Source organism: Boleophthalmus pectinirostris, unplaced genomic scaffold (genome assembly GCF_026225935.1).
Source record: "Boleophthalmus pectinirostris isolate CB_2022bp ecotype Guang Dong unplaced genomic scaffold, ASM2622593v1 HiC_scaffold_13, whole genome shotgun sequence".
In the NCBI taxonomy this organism is placed as follows: domain Eukaryota; kingdom Metazoa; phylum Chordata; class Actinopteri; order Gobiiformes; family Gobiidae; genus Boleophthalmus; species Boleophthalmus pectinirostris.
In genome coordinates this window covers 2,142,364-2,164,863 of record NW_026571036.1, presented here as the reverse complement: position 1 = coordinate 2,164,863, position 22,500 = coordinate 2,142,364, and the positions used below count along the sequence as shown (strand labels likewise).

The window sequence follows — 22,500 nt, the reverse complement described above, 5'->3', positions numbered from 1 at the left end:
AGAGAGAGGTCAGAGGAGGAAGAGGGTCAGAGGAGGAGAGGGTCAGAGGAGGAGAGGGTCAGAGAGGAGGGTCAGAGGAGGAGAGAGGGTCAGAGAGAGAGGGTCAGAGGAGAGAGGGTCAGAGGAGGAGAGAGAGGTCAGAGGAGAGGGTCAGAGGAGGAGAGAGGTCAGAGAGAGAGGTCAGAGGAGAGAGGGTCAGAGAGAGGAGAGGAGAGGGTCAGAGGAGAGGAGAGAGGAGAGGGTCAGAGGAGGGAGAGGGTCAGAGGAGGAGAGGAGGGTCAGAGGAGAGAGAGGGTCAGAGGAGAGAGGGTCAGAGAGAGAGGAGAGGGTCAGAGGAGGAGAGGGTCAGAGAGAGAGAGAGGTCAGAGAGGAGAGGGTCAGAGGAGGAGGAGAGGGTCAGAGGAGGAGAGGGTCAGAGAGGTCAGAGTCAGAGAGGTCAGAGGAGGGAGAGGAGAGGGTCAGAGGAGAGAGTCAGAGGAGAGGAGAGGGTCAGAGGAGAGAGGTCAGGAGAGGAGAGGAGAGGTCAGAGGAGGAGAGGGTCAGAGAGAGGAGGAGAGGGTCAGAGAGGGTCAGAGGGTCAGAGGAGGAGAGAGGTCAGAGGTCAGAGGAGGAGAGAGGAGAGGGTCAGAGGAGGAGAGAGGTCAGAGGAGGAGAGGGTCAGAGGAGAAGAGGGTCAGAGGAGGGTCAGAGGGTCAGAGGAGGAGAGGAGAACTTTCTGAGGACAAATATAAAATAATGAGACGGGAGCAGGTTTAATTTTCAGTAGTTTTATTGAAAAATGCCTCTTTTGTTCCTGAAATAAATAAGAAATTGGGCTGATTCAAACTGACTCCTGATGTGATGAGAACAACAACGACAACGACGACGACGACGACGACGACAACAGCGTAAATGAAATAAACACGTAAATAAACATTATGTAAAAGTACAGAGTCATGTGACCACAGGAGGACGTCATGTGACCACGGGACGGCGTCATGTGACCACGAAATGACGTCATGTGACCACAGGAGGGCGTCATGTGACCACGGACGGCGTCATGTGACCACGATGACGTTCATGTGACCACGGGACGGCGTCATGTGACCACAGATGATGTCATGTGACCACAGGAGGCGTCATGTGACCACGGGACGGCGTCATGTGACCACAGGACGGCGTCATGTGACCACAGGAGGGCGACGTCGTGTTTTCTCTTAAAGGGACGTGACACAGGTTTAACTGAAGCTCATATGTTACACGCAAACGCACAAATCATTTACCAAAAAAAAAAAAAAGAAAAAGAAAAAACTATCTCCAAACCCACAGAGCTACGGCGGCCCTGAAGGACACAGCTCCAAAAAAAAAAAACAACGGCCCAGAAACTCACACATTTTATTTAATCTTTTCTACGTTCCATTTTTAAATATTTCTACTTTTTTAAATCGTGTTTGTGGTGCAGGAAAATGTTGTTTTTTTAATGTATTTTCATTTAAAACTGAAGTGTTTTTTTCCTTTTATTGTTTCGTTTCACTTTTGTTTTCAACATTCTGAGTCTCCCCTTTCTTTGCTCCCCGTGCTAAGTCACTCCCCCTTCAGAGCGCATGGATAAAGCTAAAAAAAAACAAACATAAAAAGTGAATTTGGCACAAAACCTCCTCTGTAAGTTTTTGGATCGTGGAGGTGGACGGTGATTGGTTAAAGTGGGTCTCGTACGTCTAAACCAGGTCCAGGTCTAAACCAGGTCTAAACCAGGTCTAAACCAGGTCCAGGTCTAAACCAGGTCTAAACCAGGTCCAGGTCTAAACCAGAATAATCAAAGACCCGGGACTGTACTAGGACTGGACCAAGTCTAAACCAGCTCTCTAAAAGCAGGACTAAAGTGAGACTAAAACAGACCCAGTTTAGGACTAAACCAGGACTAAACCATAACTAATCAGACTCATTAATCAAAGATTAATCCAGAACTATACTAAGACTTACAGGCTAAAGCAACTCTCTAAAACAGGACTAAACTGGGACTAAACCAAGCCAATTTCAGGCCAATTTCAGGTCTCTAAACCAGGTCTAAACCAGGTCTAAACCAGGACTCATTAATCAAAGACCCAGGACTGTATTAGGACTGGACCAAGACTAAACCAACTGTCTAAAACACGACTAAACTGGGACTAAAACAGGACAAAAACAGGCCCATTTTAGGACTTAACCAGGTCTAAACCAGGTCTAAACCAGGTCTAAACCAGGTCTAAACCAGGTCTAAACCAGGACTCATTAATCAAAGCCTCATCCAGAACTATACCAGGACTAACAGGCTAAAACAGCTCTCTAAAACAGGACTAAACCAGGACTAAAACAGGCCAATTTTAGGTCTAAACCAGGTCTAAACCAGGACTAAACCAGGACTAAACCGGGCCGTGTCAGAGCGGTGGATGTTGATTGGTTGAATAGTTTTTTGTCTTTAAATGAAGTGAAATAAAGTTTGTGTACGTCATGAGTTGGAGCGGTTTGTCCTTCCGGCCGCCGTCGCTCGCTCCTTTGACCCTTTCATTCCCACACAAATATTCACAGACACATGAGCCTCTCCAGGTGGTGGCGCTGTCGCTTCAGGAGGGTCGGGCGGAAGCAGAGGGCCGTGTGCAAAGCTAAGTCCTGGTTCTTAGAGACCTCCTCTGGACCCGGGGCGCGGTCTGGTCCAGAGACCGGACCGGGGACTGGCCTGAGGCGACAGGAAGAGGAGCTGACTCTTTCAAAATAAAAGGCGGGCGAAAGAGGCGGGGCCACGGTGTCGGAGCCGAGCGCTTTTATTCTGACGGGACGGAGACTCGGAGACGACCCGGGGCGTCGTGTTTAGAGACGGTTTAGAGTCTGGATCGTTCTGTCAGACCCACTTCCTCCGGGACAATAAAAACTCTAATTATAGACGAGTTTCATTGTTGACAAAAGCGTGCGTTGCATGATGGGAATTATTTTGGTCGGCGGCAAGAAACACTAATTCAACATGACGGACGGAGCGAGAAAGCACGTAAAGGGTATTGATCCCGGTTATTTATCCAGTCTAACGGCAGACGACCCAAGACCATTTGACCACAAATTGGTCATAAACATCGACGGACGACAAATCACCCTTTTCAACCCCGACAAAACCTGGACCAAACCAAACTTCTGGTCTGAATCTCCAACTACCTGGACAAATATTCACTTCAGCGATATTCACAACAAGAGGGTGATTTTCACTCACTGTACGACCAAATCTCAGGGTGTAAAAGTTCTTAGGACTAAACCAGGTCTAAACCAGGTCTAAACCAGAACTAAACCAGGTCTAAACCAGGTCTAAACCAGGTCTAAACCAGGACTAAAACCAGGTATAAACTAGATCTAAACTAGATCTAAACCAGGACTAAACCAGGTCTAAACCAGGTCTAAAACCAGATCTAAACCAGGACTAAACCAGGACTAAACCAGGTCTAAACCAGGTCTAAACCAGGTCTAAACCAGAACTAAACCAGGTCTAAACCAGGACTAAAACCAGGTATAAACTAGATCTAAACTAGATTTAAACTAGATCTAAACCAGGACTAAACCAGGTCTAAACCAGGTCTAAACCAGGTCTAAAACCAGATCTAAACCAGGACTAAACCAGACTAAACCAGGTCTAAACCAGTCTAAACCAGGAAAACCAGGTCTAAACCAGGTCTAAACCAGGTCTAAACCAGGACTAAATCCTGCTGTGTGGACGTGTCTCTTCTTCTTCTGTCAATAATATTTTTAATTTGGTTCAGTAAAGTCTGGACTTTTTATTTTCTTTTATCAGACAAAACATTTTCTGTTACAATTTCCTCGTCTTTGCTTCTCTACAACAAACCAAGTAATCCAAAGTAATCAGATTACTTTACTCACCTAAAGTAACTTAACGGATTCTGTTACAAACTAAATTCTGGTGTGTGTAATCTGTAATCTGTAGGGGATTACATTTTAAAAGTAAACTTCCCGACACTGATCACGGGCAGGAAATGGAAGAAGTTTTGGTTAAATGATTTGATAAAATTGGTAAAAAGTCGCGGCAAAGGTGCGAGGAAAAAGAAACGGACGAGGACGAGGCGGCGGGAATCGTGAAAAGTACTCGCCGGGTCATCGCAAAACTGTAAATAATCAAGATTTTTGCGAGGACGGAATGAATCTCCTGGTCTCAAATAAAAGCCTAAAAGCCTGGTCTCAAATAAAAGCCTGGTCTCAAATAAAAGCCTGGTCCGTTAAATGACTGAAACAAATAAACGCCCCGGATATTATTTGGTATTTTACGGCGTTATTATTATTTTTATTATGATGATGATTTCAACACTAAATCAGTTTGTTTTTCTTGTCGTCTGAAGTCTCGTCCGATCGGCTGACGTGTGGACCCGCCTCTTTGCTTTCGCCGTTTTCCAGTTTTCATAAAATAAAATAAAATAAAAATAAAATAAAATAAAATAGTGAGAAATACAGAGAGATAAGAAAGCGTGTGTGTGGATACGTGAGTGTGTGAGCCGTGAGTTTTGAAGCAGAGAAGTCGTTTCACACTTTTTAAACTGAACCCTTTGTAAACCTCAAAAAAAAAACAAAAAAAAAACACGACTCCGGGAGAACGGGGTTAAAGCTCCACTGTGGGACATTTCCTCGCGTCAGAACAGCCTTAAATGTAACCTGACCCGAATGCAGCTTTTACTCAGAACTTTTCTGACGCCGATTTGTTCGAATCACGAAAACACCGAACCCGACGAATCCGCGTGTCGCTCGTTCGTTTGTTTTTCAAAATAAAACCAAAAATAAGAAAATTAAAAAAACAACAATATTCTTTTTGATTTTGTGTTTAAATGAATAATTGACGTTTCCGGGATAAAGGACTAAACCAGGACTAAACCAGGACTAAAACAGGACTAAAACAGGACTAAACCAGGACCACAAGTGTCGGGAAGGACTGGTGTAGACTGTCGGGTGATCAGGACAGAGACTAGGACCAGATCAAAACTGAAACCGGGACCAGGCCAGGACCAGGACCAGGAATGAGACCAGGACTGAGACCAGTTTAGTCCTGGTTTAGTCTTGTTTCAGTCTTATTTTAGTCCTGTTTTAGTCCTGCTTTAATCCAGTTTTAGTCTTGTTTTAGTCCTGGTTCAGTCCTGGTTTAGTCCAGTTTTAGTCCTGGTTTAGTCCTAGTTTAGTCTTGTTTTAGTCCTGTTTTAGTGTTGTTTCAGTCCTGTTTTAGTCCTGGTTTAGTCCTGTTTTATTCCTGGTTCAGTCCTGGTTCAGTCTTTGTTCAGTCTTGGTTCAGTTCAGTTTTAGTCCAGTTTTAGTCCTGGTTCAGTCCTAGTTTAGTCTTGTTTTAGTCCTGTTTTAGTCCTGGTTTAGTCTGTTTTAGTCTTGTTTTAGTCCTGTTTTAGTCCTGGTTCAGTCCTCTTTTAGTCCTGTATTAGACCTGGTTTAGTCCTGGTTTAGTCCGTTATCTGTTTTTTCCATTTTTCATTTAAACACAAAATCAAAAAATGGAAAAACAAATTATTATCTGTTTTTTCATTTTGGTTTTGGAGACAAATAATGAAAAAAAAAGTAGTTTTTTTCGTTTTTCGTCTTATTTTTGGTTTTACTTTGAAAAAACAAAACAAAAACGAATGAACGAATGAACGAACGAACGCCACGCGGATTCTGACGACTCATTTATTTCTGTTCTCGTCGGCTTTATTCACGTTGGCGTCACAAACCGGGAAGATGTTTTGGAAACGTGCGATGTCGACTTCCTTTGGGCTCTGTTCGCTGTGGGACGTCTGACAAAATCCAAAATCCAAACCCGCTGGAGTAAACGTGCTCGGCGGGAAAATGAAACCTGCAGACGTACGCGCCGTTTGGACTCATCTCGTCTTTTTACGGAAGATCATTCGTTTCATCCGATTTTGAATTTTAAAAGCTGCTGACTCTGAAAAAAACACGTTTGAATTATTTTTATTATGAATTTTTGTTTGCTGAAATTCAATATATATATAAAAAAAAAAAAATCACCTTTTCAAATATTCAGCACAAATATTTTCAAGCCTTCAAATTCAACAGTCAAAATTCAGTCGATCCGAGATGCCGAGGCAGAAGCAATCGATCCAAAGTGAATCGATCGAACTTAGTAAGAAACAGGAAATGTTGTAGTGACGCGATCTGATTGGTCAAAATTAACCTCATCAAAACCTCATCTCTTTGATTGGTTAAGTGTAAACCCCGCCCACAGAATGAGAACAGCCAATAGGAAACAGCCTCTGTCCTCCTCGCTCACGTGATCGATTGCTTCTGCCTTGGCATCTTGGATTTTTGCTGTGAAATTTTTCGTTGCGAATTTTACGTTCTGAATTTCGACTTGTGAATTTTTTCAAGGGCTTGAAAATATCTGTGGTGATTTATTTTATTTATTTATTTTTTTTGTGTGTGTTTATTTTGAATTGAAAGTAAACTTCAAATTTCGGCCACTAAAATTCAGAATAAAAATAATTCAAACATCTTTTTTTCAGAGTTAAAAAAAATTCAAAGTGAGAAATTCTGTCGTATTTAAAATTCAAAATCTGACGGAACAAATGATCGTCCGTATCTTTTCTAATCGCGTGTTCCCAGAGCGCTCGGGTACGTTCTGCGTCAGCGGGGAAACGATCAAAATTTAGAGAAGGTTGGAATTGTCGATTATCCGAACCGGGACATTTTCTCATTTTTTTTTTCCTAGATTTTGTCAGACTTTGAGGCCGCCGGAAGTCGTCGCCGCCGTCGCGTGTTTCCGAACGTCTTCCTGGTTTGTGACGTCGATAATTTGGCGTTTTGGTTCCGGACGATTCTCCGACCGGAAGCGGAACGAGCCTCACGCGTGTCGTTCTCGTTCTCGTTCGGGGTTTTGCTGGTTCAAAGCCGAAATCCCAGTTGGTTTAAACCTAAAACGCTTCTCTCTGTGATGTGAACGGTTGCTCCCTGAACCCCAGAACCCGCACCGGTCCTGAGGCGGTGCTAGTGCGGCGTCTGCGGATCAGGAAGGAGGAGGAGGAGGAGGAGGAGGAGGAGGCAGCTCTGGAGGTTCTGAGCTTCACGCGATGCCTGAACGTAAACCGAAACTGAGACAAACTCTGATCGTGACTCGTTTCTTTCTTTAAAACTGTCCGAGCTCCTTTAAAGCCTCACTGCGGAACATCACGTCACATTAGAGCAGGGGGACGGCGAGGGGAAAAACCCAGCGTGTGGTTCAACTAAAACCCGCGGGTGAGGTTTACAGAGGGTTGAGCTCTTCCCGGTGTGGTTCAGACTCAGGGTTGCTGTGAGTAACTCAGGCTTAGATGATCCGGTCTGGGTTAGTCGGACTTGGTGAGAGGTTACGGGCTCGGGGGCGGGGACGGGCTGAGCGGCGGTCGGGTGGTTTGGACCGGTTAGTGCCGTGCTGCGTTTGAGTGAAAGTTAAACTCTTTAACGGCGTGAACCTGAAAATGACGAGCCAGAGGTCAGGGCAGCGAACGCATCACAGTTAGTCAGGCTTAAAAACATGAGTCAGGATTAATCATGTCAAAATGCAGGTTTAGTTTGAGTTAAACACATGCATTTGACCCAGACACCGAGAGACCGAGACCGAGACCAACACGACTAAAACAGGTCTAACCCGGGTCTAAACCAGGTCTAAACCAGGCCTAAACCAGGTCTAAACCAGGCCTAAACCAGGACTAAACCAGGCCTAAACCATAAACCAGGGTCAAACCAGGCTAAACCAGGTCTAACCACAGGTAAACCAGGTAAACCATAAACCAGGCCTAAACCAGGTCTAAACCCCAGTAAACCAGGTCTAAACCTAAACCAAAACCAGGCTAAACCAGGTCTAAACCAGGACTAAACCAGGTCTAAACCAGGTCTAAACCAGGTAAAAAACCAGGTCTAAACCAGGTAAACCAGGTCTAAACCAGGTCTAACCAAACCAGGCCTAAACCAGGTCTAAACCAGGTCTAAACCAGGTCTAAACCAGGTCTAAACCAGGTCTAAACCAGGTCTAAACCAGGTCTAAACCAGGTCTAAACCAGGTCTAAACCAGGTCTAAACCAGGTAAACCTAAACCAGGTCTAAACCAGGTCTCTAAACCAGGCCTAAACCAGGACTAAACGGCCTAAACCAGGTCTAAACCAGGTCTAAACCAGGTCTAAACCAGGTCTAAACCAGGTCTAAACCAGGTCTAAACCAGGCCTAAACCAGGCCTAAACCAGGTCTAAACCAGGACTAAACCAGGTCTAAACCAGGTCAAAACCAGGTCTAAACCAGGTCTAAACCAGGTCTAAACCAGGTCTAAACCAGGTCAAAACCAGGTCTAAACCAGGTCTAAACCAGGTCTAAAACCAGGTCTAAACCAGGACTAAACCAGGTCTAAACCAGGCCTAAACCAGGTCTAAACCAGGTCTAAACCAGGCCTAAACCAGGTCTAAACCAGGTCTAAACCAGGCCCAAACCAGGTCTAAACCAGGTCTAAACCAGGTCAAAACCAGGCCCAAACCAGGTCTAAACCAGGTCTAAACCAGGTCTAAACCAGGTCTAAACCAGGTCTAAACCAGGTCTAAACCAGGTCTCAGTCCTCCGTCCAGACTCTGCGGTGCCTGAGGTTGGGTTGAGTTAATCCAGACTAGTTTAAACCGCGTTGGGTCTAAACCCGATGTGGGACTCACCGGCGTAGCCCTGGCCGTTGTAGGGGATGCCCACACACTGAGACGAGTCGCAGTACCCGGCCGGACCGGGGGGCCCGCGGATACCCGGGTACCCCTGTCTGCCCGGGGGTCCACGGGCACCGGCAGCGCCAGGGGGGCCCGGGGGCCCGGTCCTGGACTCACCGGGAGGTCCTGAGAGAGAAGAGAGGTTAGACCAGGAACCAGAACTGAAACAGGACAAAACCAGGACTGGACGAGAACTAAACCAGGACTGAACCAGGTCCTGGTCCTGAACCTGACAACAGTCCTGTTGCTAGGTAACAGTGGGGAATTACCTGAGTGTGTCTCAGGAAATATAAGAGTTTTATTGTCTAATGTGTCTCACACAGACCTGGGGCCCTCAGGGGCCTCAGTGTTATTACAGTGTGATGTACAGACCTGGGGCCCTCAGGGGCCTCAGTGTTATTACAGTGTGATGTACAGACCTGGGGCCCTCAGGGGCCTCAGTGTTATACATGTACACCTGGGGACCTCGGGGGCCTCAGTGTTGATGTACAGTGCCTGGGCCTCAGTGTTATTACAGTGTGATGTACAGACCTGGGGCCCTCAGGGGCCTCAGTGTTATTACAGTGTGATGTACAGACCTGGGGCCCTCGGGGCCTCAGTGTTATTACAGTGTGATGTACAGACCTGGGGGCCCTCAGGGGCCTCAGTGTTATTACAGTGTGATGTACAGACCTGGGGGGCCTCGGGGGCCTCAGTGTTATTACAGTGTGATGTACAGACCTGGGGCCCTCGGGGGCCTCAGTGTTATTACAGTGTGATGTACAGACCTGGGGGGCCTCGGGGGCCCTTGGATCCCACCACAGATGTGCCTCTGTCTCCCTTCTCTCCTGGAGGCCCTGAGGAGACACACAGTTTATGTGACACTTGATCCAAGATCAGATTAAACTCAGAGAAATAAAAATCTACAGCAGCAGCAGATCTACACACTCTGTCCATCCCTCCATCCATCCATCTCCATCCATCCATCTCTCCATCCATCTCTCCATCCATCCCTCCATCCATCCCTCCTCCATCCCTCTCCATCTCCATCTCTCTCTCCCTCTCTCCTCTCTCTCTCTCTCTCCCTCTCCCTCCTCTCTCTCCCTCTCTCCTCTCCTCTCTCTCCCTCCTCCCTCTCTCCTCTCTCTCTCTCTCCTCTCCCCTCTCTCTCTCTCTCCTCTCTCTCTCTCTCTCCCTCTCCCTCTCTCTCTCTCCCTCTCTCCTCTCCTCTCCTCCTCTCTCCCTCTCCCTCTCTCTCTCTCCTCCTCCCTCCCTCTCTCTCCCTCTCTCCCTCTCTCTCTCCTCCTCCCTCCTCCCTCTCCTCTCCCTCCCCCTCCCTCCTCCTCTCCTCTCCCTCTCCTCTCTCTCTCTCTCTCCCTCCCTCTCTCTCCTCCTCTCCTCCCTCCTCCTCCCTCTCTCCCTCCTCCCTCCCTCCCTCTCTCCCTCCTCACCTCTCTCTCCCTGCAGGCCTTGTTGTCCTGGGCTTCCTGGGAAGCCGTTGCGCCCGGCGGGTCCTGGCTCTCCTCTGGGTCCCTGGGGTCCGGATGGTCCTGGGGGCCCCGCGGGTCCGGGGTTGTTACTGCTGCGGTACTGACCGTTTGGAATCTGATTCAGAAGAGTGTTCACACGACTCATCTGAGCTGTGGACGGAGAGAGAGAAGAGAGAGAAGAAGAGGAGGAGAGAGTCGGGGTTTATTTAATAAACAGGAGTAAATGAGTCAGACTTAAATGATCCTGAGTCGACACAGTTTGTTTTACTCACAGTTGACGATCTGTTCACAGACCTGACGAGCGATCGAACGCATCATGTTCTGAGGAGCAAAGTCTCCCTGAAACAACAAGACTCAGTCAGGACTAAACCAGGACTAAACCAGGACTAAACCAGGACTGAACCAGGACTAAACCAGGACTGAACCAGGACTGAACCAGGACTAAACCAGGACTGAACCAGGGGACTAACCAGGACTGAACCAGGACTAAACCAGGACTAAACCAGGACTAAACCAGACTGAACCAGGACTAAACCAGGACTAAAACCAGGACTAAACCAGGACTGAACCAGGACTGAACCAGGACTAACCAGGACTAAACCAGGACTGAACCAGGACTGAACCAGGACTGAACCAGGACTAAACCAGGACTGAACCAGGACTAAACCAGGACTAAACCAGGACTAAAACCAGGACTGAACCAGGACTAAACCAGGACTAAACCAGGACTGAACCAGGACTGAACCAGGACTACTGAACCAGGACTAAACAGGACTGAACCAGGACTAAACCAGGACTAAACCAGGACTAAACCAGGACTGAACCAGGACTAAACCAGGACTGAACCAGGACTAAACCAGGACTAAACCAGGACTGAACAGGACTAAACCAGGACTGAACCAGGACTAAACCAGGACTGAACCAGGACTAAACCAGGACTGAACCAGGACTGAACCAGGACTACAACAGGACTTCACATGGGCTCTTATGATACTTTCACCACATCATGTTTATTCTAAAGGAGGATATAAAATGCAAAACTCACTCTCTCTCCTTTGTCTCCCTTCAGACCGGCCGGACCCTGAGACATAACAAACAAAATCAAAGTACTGCAGTGTAGTAATAGTAGTAGTAGTAGTAGTAGTAGTAGTAGTAGTAGTAGTAGTAGTAGTAGTAGTAGTAGTAGTAGTAGTAGTAGTACAGATGACTGAACTCACAGGTGTACCGTTGTCTCCTGGTTTTCCCGGAGTTCCTGCATTTCCCTGGACTCCTGGAGATCCTGGAGGTCCCTGGAACAACAGACAGGATCAGAGACAGGTGCAGAGACAGGAGCAGAGACAGGTGCAGAGACAGGTGCAGAGACAGGAGCAGAGACAGGATCAGAGACAGGTGCAGAGACAGGAGCAGAGACAGGTGCAGAGACAGGTGCAGAGACAGGTGCAGAGACAGGTGCAGAGACAGGAGCAGAGACAGGAGCAGAGACAGGTGCAGAGACAGGTGCAGAGACAGGATCAGAGACAGGTGCAGAGACAGGTGCAGAGACAGGTGCAGAGACAGGAGCAGAGACAGGTGCACAGACACACCCCTTTGGACATGTGCTCAGGTAAAACTTTGATCTGTGAAAAGTTCTAGTGTCTGCAGGGGCTGTTTGTAGGTGAGCTGGCGAGTTGAGGTGTTGGCGTGTTGTAGTGTTGGCGTGTTGTAGTGTTGGCGAGTTGAGGTGTTGACGTGTTGGCGTGTTGTAGTGTTGGTGCGTTGTAGTGTTGGTGCGTTGTAGCGTTGGCGAGTTGAGGTGTTGACGTGTTGGCGTGTTGTAGTGTTGGTGCGTTGTAGTGTTGGTGCGTTGTAGTGTTGGCGTGTTGACGTGTTGTAGTGTTGGCGTGTTGACGTGTTGTAGCGTTGGCGTGTTGTGGCATTGGCGTGTTGTAGTGTTGGTGCGTTGTGGCATTGGCGTGTTGTAGTGTTGGTGCGTTGTAGCGTTGGCGAGTTGGCGTGTTGTAGTGTTGGTGCGTTGTAGCGTTGGTGCGTTGGCGAGTTGAGGTGTTGACGTGTTGGCGTGTTGTAGTGTTGGCGCGTTGTAGTGTTGGCGTGTTGACGTGTTGGTGCGTTGTAGCGTTGGCGTGTTGTAGTGTTGGCGTGTTGGTGCGTTGTAGTGTTGGTGCGTTGTAGTGTTGGCGTGTTGACGTGTTGGCGTGTTGGTGCGTTGTAGTGTTGGTGCGTTGGCGCGTTGGCAAGTTGAGGTGTTTGCCGTGTTGGTGCGTTGTAAGTGTTGGTGCGTTGTAGCGTTGGCAAGTTGAGGTGTTGACGTGTTGGTGCGTTGTAGTGTTGGCGCGTTGTAGTGTTGGTGCGTTGTAGCGTTGGCAAGTTGAGGTGTTGACGTGTTGGTGCGTTGTAGTGTTGGTGCGTTGTAGTGTTGGCGCGTTGTAGTGTTGGTGCGTTGTAGCGTTGGCGTGTTGTAGTGTTGGTGCGTTGTAGCGTTGGCGAGTTGGCGTGTTGTAGTGTTGGTGCGTTGTAGCGTTGGCGCGTTGTAGTGTTGGTGCGTTGTAGCGTTGGCGAGTTGGCGTGTTGTAGTGTTGGTGCGTTGTAGCGTTGGCGAGTTGTAGTGTTGGTGCGTTGTAGCGTTGGCGAGTTGGCGTGTTGGTGCGTTGTAGCGTTGGCGAGTTGGTGTGTTGGCGTGTTGGTGCGTTGTAGTGTTGGTGCGTTGCAGCGTTGGCACGTTGGCGAGTTGAGGTGTTGACGTGTTGGTGCGTTGTAGTGTTGGTGCGTTGTAGCGTTGGCAAGTTGAGGTGTTGACGTGTTGGTGCGTTGTAGTGTTGGTGCGTTGTAGCGTTGGCAAGTTGAGGTGTTGACGTGTTGGTGCGTTGTAGTGTTGGCGCGTTGTAGTGTTGGCGCGTTGTAGTGTTGGCGTGTTGACGTGTTGTAGCTTTGGTGCGTTGTAGCGTTGGCGCGTTGTAGTGTTGGTGCGTTGTAGCGTTGGCGAGTTGGCGTGTTGTAGTGTTGGTGCGTTGTAGCGTTGGCGAGTTGGCGTGTTGTAGTGTTGGTGCGTTGTAGCGTTGGCGAGTTGGCGTGTTGGTGCGTTGTAGCGTGGCGATTGGTGTGTTGGCGTGTTGGTGCATTGTAGTGTTGGTGCGTTGCAGCGTTGGCACGTTGGCGAGTTGAGGTGTTGACGTGTTGGTGCGTTGTAGTGTTGGCGTGTTGTAGTGTTGGTGCGTTGTAGCGTTGGCGCGTTGAGGTGTTGGTGCGTTGTAGTGTTGGTGCGTTGTAGCGTTGGCGCGTTGGTGAGTTGAGGTGTTGACGTGTTGGTGTGTTGTAGTGTTGGTGCGTTGTAGCGTTGGCGAGTTGAGGTGTTGGTGCGTTGTAGTGTTGGTGCGTTGTAGCGTTGGCGCGTTGGTGAGTTGAGGTGTTGACGTGTTGGTGTGTTGTAGTGTTGGTGCGTTGTGCGTTGGCGTGTTGTAGTGTTGGTGCGTTGTAGGGTTGGCGAGTTGGCGTGTTGGTGCGTTGTAGTGTTGGTGCGTTGCAGCGTTGGCACGTGTTGGCGAGTTGAGGTTGTTGACGTGTTGGTGCGTTGCGTGTTGGCGTGTTGTAGTGTTGGTGCGTTGTAGCGTTGGCGCGTTGTAGTGTTGGTGCGTTGTAGTGTTGGTGCGTTGTAGCGTTGGTGAGTTGAGTGTTGACGTGTTGGTGTGTTGTAGTGTTGGTGCGTTGTAGCGTTGGCGTGTTGGTGCGTTGTAGTGTTGGCACGTTGTAGTGTTGGTGCGTTGTAGTGTTGGTGCGTTGTAGTGTTGGCGTGTTGTAGTGTTGGGCGTGTTGACGTGTTGGTGCGTTGTAGCGTTGGTGCGTTGTAGCGTTGGCGTGTTGACGTGTTGGTGCGTTGTAGTGTTGGCGCGTTGTAGTGTTGGCGAGTTGACCTGTTGGCATGTTGACATGTTGGCGCGCTGTAGTGTTGGTGCGCTGTAGTGTTGGTGCGTTGTAGTGTTGGCGAGTTGACCTGTTGGCACTGGTCTGTCTTTGTCCACCTTCTTCTTATTGTTGTTGATTTGTCCATATTTATTTTTGGAAAACAAATCACTGAAGCTCAGGTCAAAATACTTTCACTGTGGAGCTCAACACTGTTTCTGCAGACGACGAGAGTTTGGATTTTACACTGTGTCACTTTCACTCTTTATAAACTCTTAATACACTATGAATATACTGTTATTGTGCTGTTATTATAGGCGAGTTTCAGCTGACGTCATTGTTATTAAAAGCCTGTGTTGCTGCTGAGAAATATTTTGGTCGAAGGCAAGAAACACAGTAGCGTCAAACACAGTGTGTAACCTTAAATAAATTCCTGCTGCATTATCGGACGCACAAATAGAAGCACGGAAGAAGGAAAATGTCTTTTTCATATTCTGAGTGAAAAGAACCGCTAACGGTGAATTAAACGACTTTCAAACATCCGCAGAGCAAACGTAGAAGATCCTAACAAACCGTGGACTCAACAAGTTCAACAACACATCCAGACTCTTGGAGGTTTTCATCTTTTCTGCTGTGAATGGCCCAGGAGTTTCCACCAAGTCATTGTGGATGTCGCCCAAGTGAATATTTGTCCAGGTAGTTGGAGATTCTGACCAGAAATTTGGTTTGTTCCACCTTTTGTCGGGGTTGAAAAGGGTGATTTGTCGTCCGTCGATGTTTATGACCAATTTCTGGTCAAATGGTCTTGGGTCGTCTGCCGTTAGACTGGATAAATAACCAGGATCAACACCCTTTACATACTTTCTCGCTCCGTCCGTCATGTTCAATTAGTGTTTCTTGCCGCCGACCAAAATAATTCCCAGCATGCAACGCGCGCTTTTGTCAACAATGAAACTCGCCTGTACTGTGTGTCACTTTCACTCTCAAAACACTCTTAATACACTTAATACACTGTTATTACTGTTATTATTACTGTATTTACTGTTATTACATTGTGCTGTTATTACACTGTTATTGTGCTGTTATTACACTGTTATTGTGCTGTTATTACACTGGGGGTCATCAAACTAAGGCCTGGTCTATTTTTTTAATTTACTTTTTTGGCAAATAATAACACGTCTGCATCTTCTATTATTTTGTTGTTGTTGTTTTCAATCAAAACACGATATTTATACGAAGTATTTATATTTATATTTAATTAGTTATACGACGTATTTCCGATGAACGCTGGATTTTCGTCACGTGACAAACTCGAGGAGATCGAACGGTGCCAGTCGACGCACGCGCAGAGTTCTGTAGTGCGGATAAGGACGGCAAAACGACGAGTTTTAAAATATACGAAAAGTTGACCTAAAGCGCCGACTTTTCAAAGAACAGCAGACGGATTACTTTTTTTGTTCAGTATGAGAAGCGTGCAGTTTTTCTGATCTGTAAAGAAAATGTGGAGGTTTTCAGAGAATCTACTCTGCGTCGTCATTATTAAACCGAGCACAGAGAGAACGTGAGCATGTGAGGGCAAACGACAGAAGACGGGATTCGGCGGGTGAAAGTCGACCTGGCTCCTCGTCAGCGTGTGTTCCTTCATCATCTGACCTGACCCCGGCCCCCGGCCCAGTCAGGAGCCAAACTGTGGCCCCAGAGAAAACACTTTGGTGACCCCCCCCCCCCCCGCTGTAAAACTCCTGTAGCACATTAAACCGACTCCTGAGCTTTAAGTCAAGTTACGATGTTGTTTCCTCATCAAAAACAGACCCGGACTTGTGTTTCGTTTCATTCACATGTCAATTATTCGTCTGTCTACATCTCCAAAGCTCCAAACGCTCCGCTCCACCTTGTGATGTCACGAAGTGGTAGTTTTCAAGTGAACGGCTCCTTTTACTTTTAGTTCTGTAGAGATCGGCAGCTCCAGGACTGAACTGATCCAAATGATTCTAACGAAGGTGTGTGGAGTTTAAAAAACGCAGTGGAGCACTTCCTGTATCACCACATGATGACATCACGAGGTGGACCAGAGTGTTTTCAGCCTAAACGTGCAGGTGTGTTTGTGACGAGGAAACGACATTAGAACAGATCAGAAAATAGAAAATATGGGCCCTTTAATAAACAACAAACTGCTGTCTGTGTTATTCATGTGTTATTCCTGTGTTATTCATGTGTTATTCCTGTGTTATTCTGTGTTATTCATGTGTTATTATGTGTTATTATTGTGTTATTACTGTGTTATTCCTGTGTTATTCATGTGTTATTCTGTGTTATTACTGTGTTATTCATGTGTTATTATTGTGTTATTACTGGTGTCGACCTCTGAGAGCTGAAACCTTCTGATCCATAACCCTTTTTTGCCCAGAACCAGGTCAGTACACACATACTTCAGGTCAGGTACAGTCTGGGTCTGGTCTTGGTCTTGTCTTGGTTTAGTCTTGGTTTGGGTCTTGGTCTGGTCTTGGTCTGGTCTTGGTCTTTTCTTGGTCTGTTCTTGGTCTGGTCTTGGTCTGGTCTTGGTCTGGTCTGGCCTTGCTCTAGTCTTGGTCTTGGTCTTGATCTTGGTCTTGGTCTTGGTCTTGGTCTTGGTCTGGTCTTGGTCTTGTCTTGGTTTAGTCTTGGTTTGGGTTTTGATTTTGGTCTGGTCTTGGACTGGTCTTGAACTGGTCTTGAACTGGTTTTGGTCTTGTCTTGGTCTTGTCTTGATCTTGGCCTGGTATTGATCTTGGTCAGGTTTTGATCTTGGTCTGATCTTGATCTTGGTCTGGTCTTGGTCTGGTCTTGATTTTGGACCTGGTCTTGCTCTGGTCTTGATTTTGGTCTTGGTCTGGTCTTGATTTTGGACTTGGTCTTGCTCTGGTCTTGATTTTGGTCTTGGTCTTGGTCTGGTCTTGGTCTGGTCTTGGTCTGGTCTTGATTTTGGACTTGGTCTTGCTCTAGTCTTGATTTTGGTCTTGGTCTGGTCTTTGTCTGGTCTTGGTCTGGTCTTGGTCTTGGTCTGGTCTTGATTTTGGTCTTGGTCTTGGTCTGGTCTTTGTCTGGTCTTTGTCTGGTCTTGTCTGGTCTTGGTCTTGGTCTTGGTCTGGTCTTGATTTTGGTCTTGGTCTGGTCTTGGTCTTGGTCTGGTCTTGGACTCACCATTGGACCTGGAGCTCCTCTGGGTCCGGCGGGTCCTTCCTTCCCTTGTGGTCCCTGCAGGGGGCAGCACCGAGTTTTTAAGTGAAAGTTTCAGAACAAAGAAGAAGAAAAACTGAACCTGACGTCACCAACGCGAGACGAGACGCTAACAGAGGCACTGCTGCGTCTGACGCTTCATCAAACACTTTAACACCAGTTTATTTAAACACAATCTGAACGAAAGACCCGAACTGTCTGAACTCAGGTCAACGGGAGAGAAAATCTGTGCAGATAAACAAGTCCCTCTAGCATTAGCATTAGCATTAGCATTAGCATTAGCATTAGCCAACAGTTTTTCACTTTCATCTTTTTGTTGAAAATCAAACTAAACTAAACAGAATCTGAAACTTTTTTATCAGTGTTTTCTAATGTGTGCGTTGTGACCACAGTAACTGCTGAACTTTCCACCATAGAGACACATGTAGAACCCCCCCAGTGTGATTATAAACTGTCACTCACCCGGATTCCGGCCGGTCCCAAGGGTCCCAGCGGGGCCTGGAGGTCCTGGAAGACCCTGGAACGAAAGAAGACTTTTCACTACAGAAAGACCTGGTCCAGGATCCAGACCTGGTTCCAGATCTGGTCCAGGATCCAGACCTGGTTCCAGACCTGGTCCAGGATTCAGACCTGGTCCAGGATTCAGACCTTTTTCCAGACCTGGTCCAGGATCCAGACCTGGTTCCAGACCTGGTTCCAGACCTGGTCCAGGATTCAGACCTGGTCCAGGATTTAGACCTTGTCCATAATCCAGACCTGGTCCAAGTTTCAGACCTGGTCCAGGTTCCAGACCTTGTCCATCATCCAGACCTGGTTCCACACCTGGTCCAGGATCCAGACCTGGTCCAGGATCCAGACCTGGTTCCAGACCTGGTCCAGGATCCAGACCTAGTTCCAGACCTGGTCCAGATTCCAGACCTTGTCCATCATCCAGACCTGGTTCGAGACCTTGTCCATCATCCAGACCTGGTTCGAGACCTGGTCCAGGATCCAGACCTGGTCCAGGATCCAGTCCTGGTCTGTGAGCGTGAGATGTTTTATCGTTGTATTAAATTGTGTCGTAAAAATGCTTTTACAAAAACGTTCGTCTTAAATCTTGAATCAGCTCGTGTTTTTCCCCTGAGCTTCTCTGAGCTCCTCAGACCCGTGACTCCTCAGACCCGTGACTCCCTGCGGCTCTTCCCCTCGTGTTTTTCCAGCGTTCCCTGAACACCTCGGCGTTCCTCAGACTCGTGACTCCCTGTGGCCTCCTCGTCTGTCAGCGCCTCGTAAAGAGCCGCAGACACATGAGCTACAGTCGGATTAAAGAGATTAGAACTGTCTCCGTCCTGGACCGAGGAGCCGTCCAAGACCTGGAGAGTCTGAGGAGACCACGAGGAGGAGCCACAACATCACAAACACACACAGACCCACCTTCTGACCAGGTAGACCCGAGTCTCCGGGGTCGCCTTTAGGTCCAGGACGCCCCTGGAAAACAAAACAAAAGAAATATGAATAAAAGAGACAAGAGGAAGACCAAAGAGCAGAGGATGAAGTGGATGAAGAGGATGAAGAGGAGAAGGTCAAAGGAGCAGTAGATGAAGAAGCAGAGGGTAAGAAGATGCAGAGGAGAGGGGCAGATGATACTCACAGCTTCTCCGGGGATGGACAATCCGCTGGGGCCCTGAGGTCCAGGGAGGCCCATGGGTCCTGGGGGCCCGTTGTCTCCTCGAGGTCCGATAGGGCCCTGAGGAAGAGGAGAGAAGAGGAAGATACAGTCAGACTACGTTCAGACTGCAGGGTGTAAAGCTCAATTCTGTTTTTTTTTGTTTTTTTTGCGAGGTCGTTCACATTTCCAGTTAAAAGTGACTTGTGTGTGACTCCAGTGTGAACTTTAAACAACCCAAAAGTGTCACACAAGTCGCCTAAACTCTGGACTCGTCTTCCAAAATCTGGTCCAGTTGTTGGTAAAATGTTCAGGTCCCACGTCCACGGCCGCTTCCTTTGTTTGAGTCTTTAGTCTCCTTGTATTTTTCTTGCAGGTTCTTTATTTTTCGTTGACACTGGAGTCAGGTTCGTCTGTAGCTGCACTCGGACGTTTCTTTGGACAAACATTTCAAAAATCACCCAGTTCTGATGAAGCTCCTCCAATTTGTCCTGAATACAGCGAACACCTCAAATATGAATGAACTCTTTAAACTCATTTTTCCTCCAATACATGTATACATGTATACATGTATACATGTATACATGTATAAACATGTAAACCGAATCTCAGACTTCCGTTCATCGCACAATTCACACTTGGAAGAATTTTCTAAAAAAGTGCTCATCAAACCTCCATGTTTGTTTTCCCAGTGGGATGTGTCTGTTGGACAAAGTCGATCTTTTCAAGTCTTTTGAACCATTTCACTTTTGTTTCTGGTTCTGATATTGTCATGTTTTAGTTTTGGGATTCGGACATTGTTAATTGTGTGATTGTTGGATCCTAAAGGTTCGTTCACACCAAAGCGTCAAAGCGTCCAGTTTCTATGTAAAGTTGATGTGGACGCGCGACTAGAGCGTCCTGCGTTTTTGCGGCGCGTCTTCTGCGTCAATGCGGTGCGAGTCTGGCGTCGATGCGGCGCGTTTTGAGCGTTTTGGCGTCGACGCTCTAGACGCGCGTCCGAGGCGTCAGCGTCAAGAAGTTGAAAATGTTGAACTTTTCGCGTCAGACGCCGCGTCGACCAATCAGGGACGAGTATCCAGAGACACAGCGACGTTATTATCAGGAAGAAAAACCCCAGAACCAGAACCACAAACATGAACAGAGAATAAATATATACACCACAAACACCGAGCGAGGACCTGAAAAGATCGACTTTGACAACAGACACGTCCCACTGGGAAAACAAACACGGAGGTTTGATGCTCACTTTTTCGGAGGATCCTTCCCAGAATAAATTGCACGGAAGTTTGTGATGCATGTACTGACGAGACTCTGAGCTCGACGTGTAGGTGGGATGAATGTGACCTGAGCGTTCAGACTCAAGTCACATGTCAAAACCACAGATCCAAGTGTCCTGGGTCACATTTCAAAAAATCCTCATTAAAAGATCAGATTCAGGAGCACAGGGGCCAAAAAAAAATCAGATTGGGGTCACTTCCGGCGGCAGTCTGAACGTCGACTTCACAACTGTATTTATTTCTTTAAACGACGCTCTGGGCCAGGTTCAGCTGAAGACTTTGGGCAGGTTCAGACAGAAGACGCGGAACGGCCGAGTACATAAAACCACCTCTGACAACGACACTTCATCAAGACAAACGCACAAATCACAACCGTCCCATTCGTCTTTAAACCACACTTCATCTAATTCATCTAAACCCGACTCGTGTGAGCTTCAAGTCCTCACAAACACACCTGCACTTGTGTTTGTTTCATTCACATTTTTCATGTTTGGAGAATCTCTTTATTATGAGTCTTTCCACAATCTGTGTGTCGTTCGTTCATGCGTTTTTCAAAATAAAACCAAAAATGAGAGAAAAAAACAAAACTGTTTTCTTCATTATTTGTCTCCAAAACCAAAATTTTAAAAAAAGATAATGATTTGTTTTTTCAGTTTTCGATTTTGTGTTTAAATGAAAAATGGAAAAAAAAAATGGAAAAAAACCAGGACTAAACCAGGACTGGACTAAACCAGGAATAAACCAGGACTAAACCAGGACTAAACCAGGACTAAACCAGGACTGAAACCAGGACTAAACTGTTTTCAGTCCTTGTCTCGTCCCGGTCTCAGTCCCAGTCTGGTCCGGTCTCAGTCCCAGTCTGGTCCCTGTCTGGGCCTGGTCTGGGCCTGGTCTCAATCATGGTCTGGTCCCAGTCTGGTCCCAGCTTCAGTCCTGGTCTGGTCCCAGCCTCAGTCTCAGTCTCGGTCTAAGTCCCAGTCTGGGCCTTGTCTCAATCATGGTCTGGTGCCAGTCTGGTCCCGGCCTCAGTCTTGGTCTCAGTCCCGGTCTAAGTCCTGGTATCAGTCCTGGTCTGGTTCCGGTCCTGGGTCCCGAAGTCCTGTTCCTCAGTCCTTTCCAGTCCTTTAGTCCTGGTTTAGTCCTGTTTCCAGTCCTGGTTAGTCCTGGTTTAGTCCTGGTTAGTCCTGGTTAGTTTAGTCCTGTTTGAGTCCTGGTTTAGTCCTGTTTGAGTCCTGGTTTCAGTCCTGGTTTAGTCCTGGTTTAGTCCTTGTTCAGTCCATTATCCGTTTTTCCATTTTCCATTTAAACAAAAAATCGAAAACTGAAAAAAAAATCTTTATCTGTTTTTTAATTTTGGTTTTGGAGACAAATAATGAAGAAAATCGTTTTTTTCTTTTTCATTTTCATTTTCTTTTTTTTTTTGTTTTATTTTGAAAAACAAATGAACGAATCACACGCGGATTTTTCTTCTCCTCCAAAACTCTAAACTCTGTAAATGTTCCACCGTGCGCTCCACAAATTTCTCTGCTCTGGCCAAAACTTTCAAACTTTTATCAGGTTCTTCGTCTTGTTTTCAGATTTATTATGTCATTAATATTTCTGAGATGATTTTAAGAAGTTAAATTTCCGTGTGGACAGATAAATTCCACCATTTTGAAGTTATTTTCTGAAAGATTTAAGTGTTTATATCTTAAACGTTTTTGCAGTTTTCACGTGAACTGCAAAAAAAAAACTGCAGCTCCAGGACTAAAAAGATCCAAATGTGAAGGTGGTGAAGGTGTGTGGAGTTTAAAAACACGGTGGAGCCTCATCATTTTCTAAAATAGACAAACTTCACTGTCATTTCTGTACAGAGAGACTCACAGCTGGACCGGTCTCTCCGCGCTCTCCTCGGGGGCCTTTGGTCCCAGGAGCTCCCTGAAAAACAAAACAACAAGAATTTTAATTAATAAACATGATCATAAAAAATAAAATATCAATAAATAAATAAATAAAATCCTTAATGATGTTTTTTTTCCTGATTTTGGACAATTACAATTTATGAGATTTTTCTGAATAAACTGTAGAAATTTAAAACAAATCGCAGCTTCAAACCACAAAATAAACCAAGAATAAACCAGAACTAAACCAGGACTAAACCAGAACTAAAGCCTGATCTAAACCCAGTCTAAACCCAGTCTAAACTCGGTCTAAACCCGGTGTAAACCTGGTCTAAACTCGGTCTAAACCAGGTCTAAACCCGGTCTAAACCAGGTCTAAACCCGGTCAAAACCTGGTCTATA

The 22,500-nt window shown here is 46.8% G+C and overlaps 1 protein-coding gene across 1 annotated transcript in view; it reads right to left on the bottom strand.

Annotated features, from left to right (window-relative positions):
- Positions 1 to 2,397: 2,397 nt before the first annotated feature.
- The window catches only part of col12a1b (collagen, type XII, alpha 1b), a 257,397-nt gene continuing 237,294 nt past the window's right edge, over positions 2,398 to 22,500 (bottom strand). The window contains 13 exon segments of the mRNA XM_055149744.1: positions 2,398 to 2,695; positions 8,670 to 8,840; positions 9,482 to 9,550; positions 10,145 to 10,333; positions 10,456 to 10,522; positions 11,229 to 11,264; positions 11,401 to 11,472; positions 17,258 to 17,311; positions 17,756 to 17,788; positions 17,790 to 17,810; positions 18,707 to 18,760; positions 18,924 to 19,019; positions 22,082 to 22,135. Coding sequence (XP_055005719.1) covers positions 2,622 to 2,695; positions 8,670 to 8,840; positions 9,482 to 9,550; positions 10,145 to 10,333; positions 10,456 to 10,522; positions 11,229 to 11,264; positions 11,401 to 11,472; positions 17,258 to 17,311; positions 17,756 to 17,788; positions 17,790 to 17,810; positions 18,707 to 18,760; positions 18,924 to 19,019; positions 22,082 to 22,135 — 990 coding nt within the window. The 3' untranslated portion in view covers positions 2,398 to 2,621.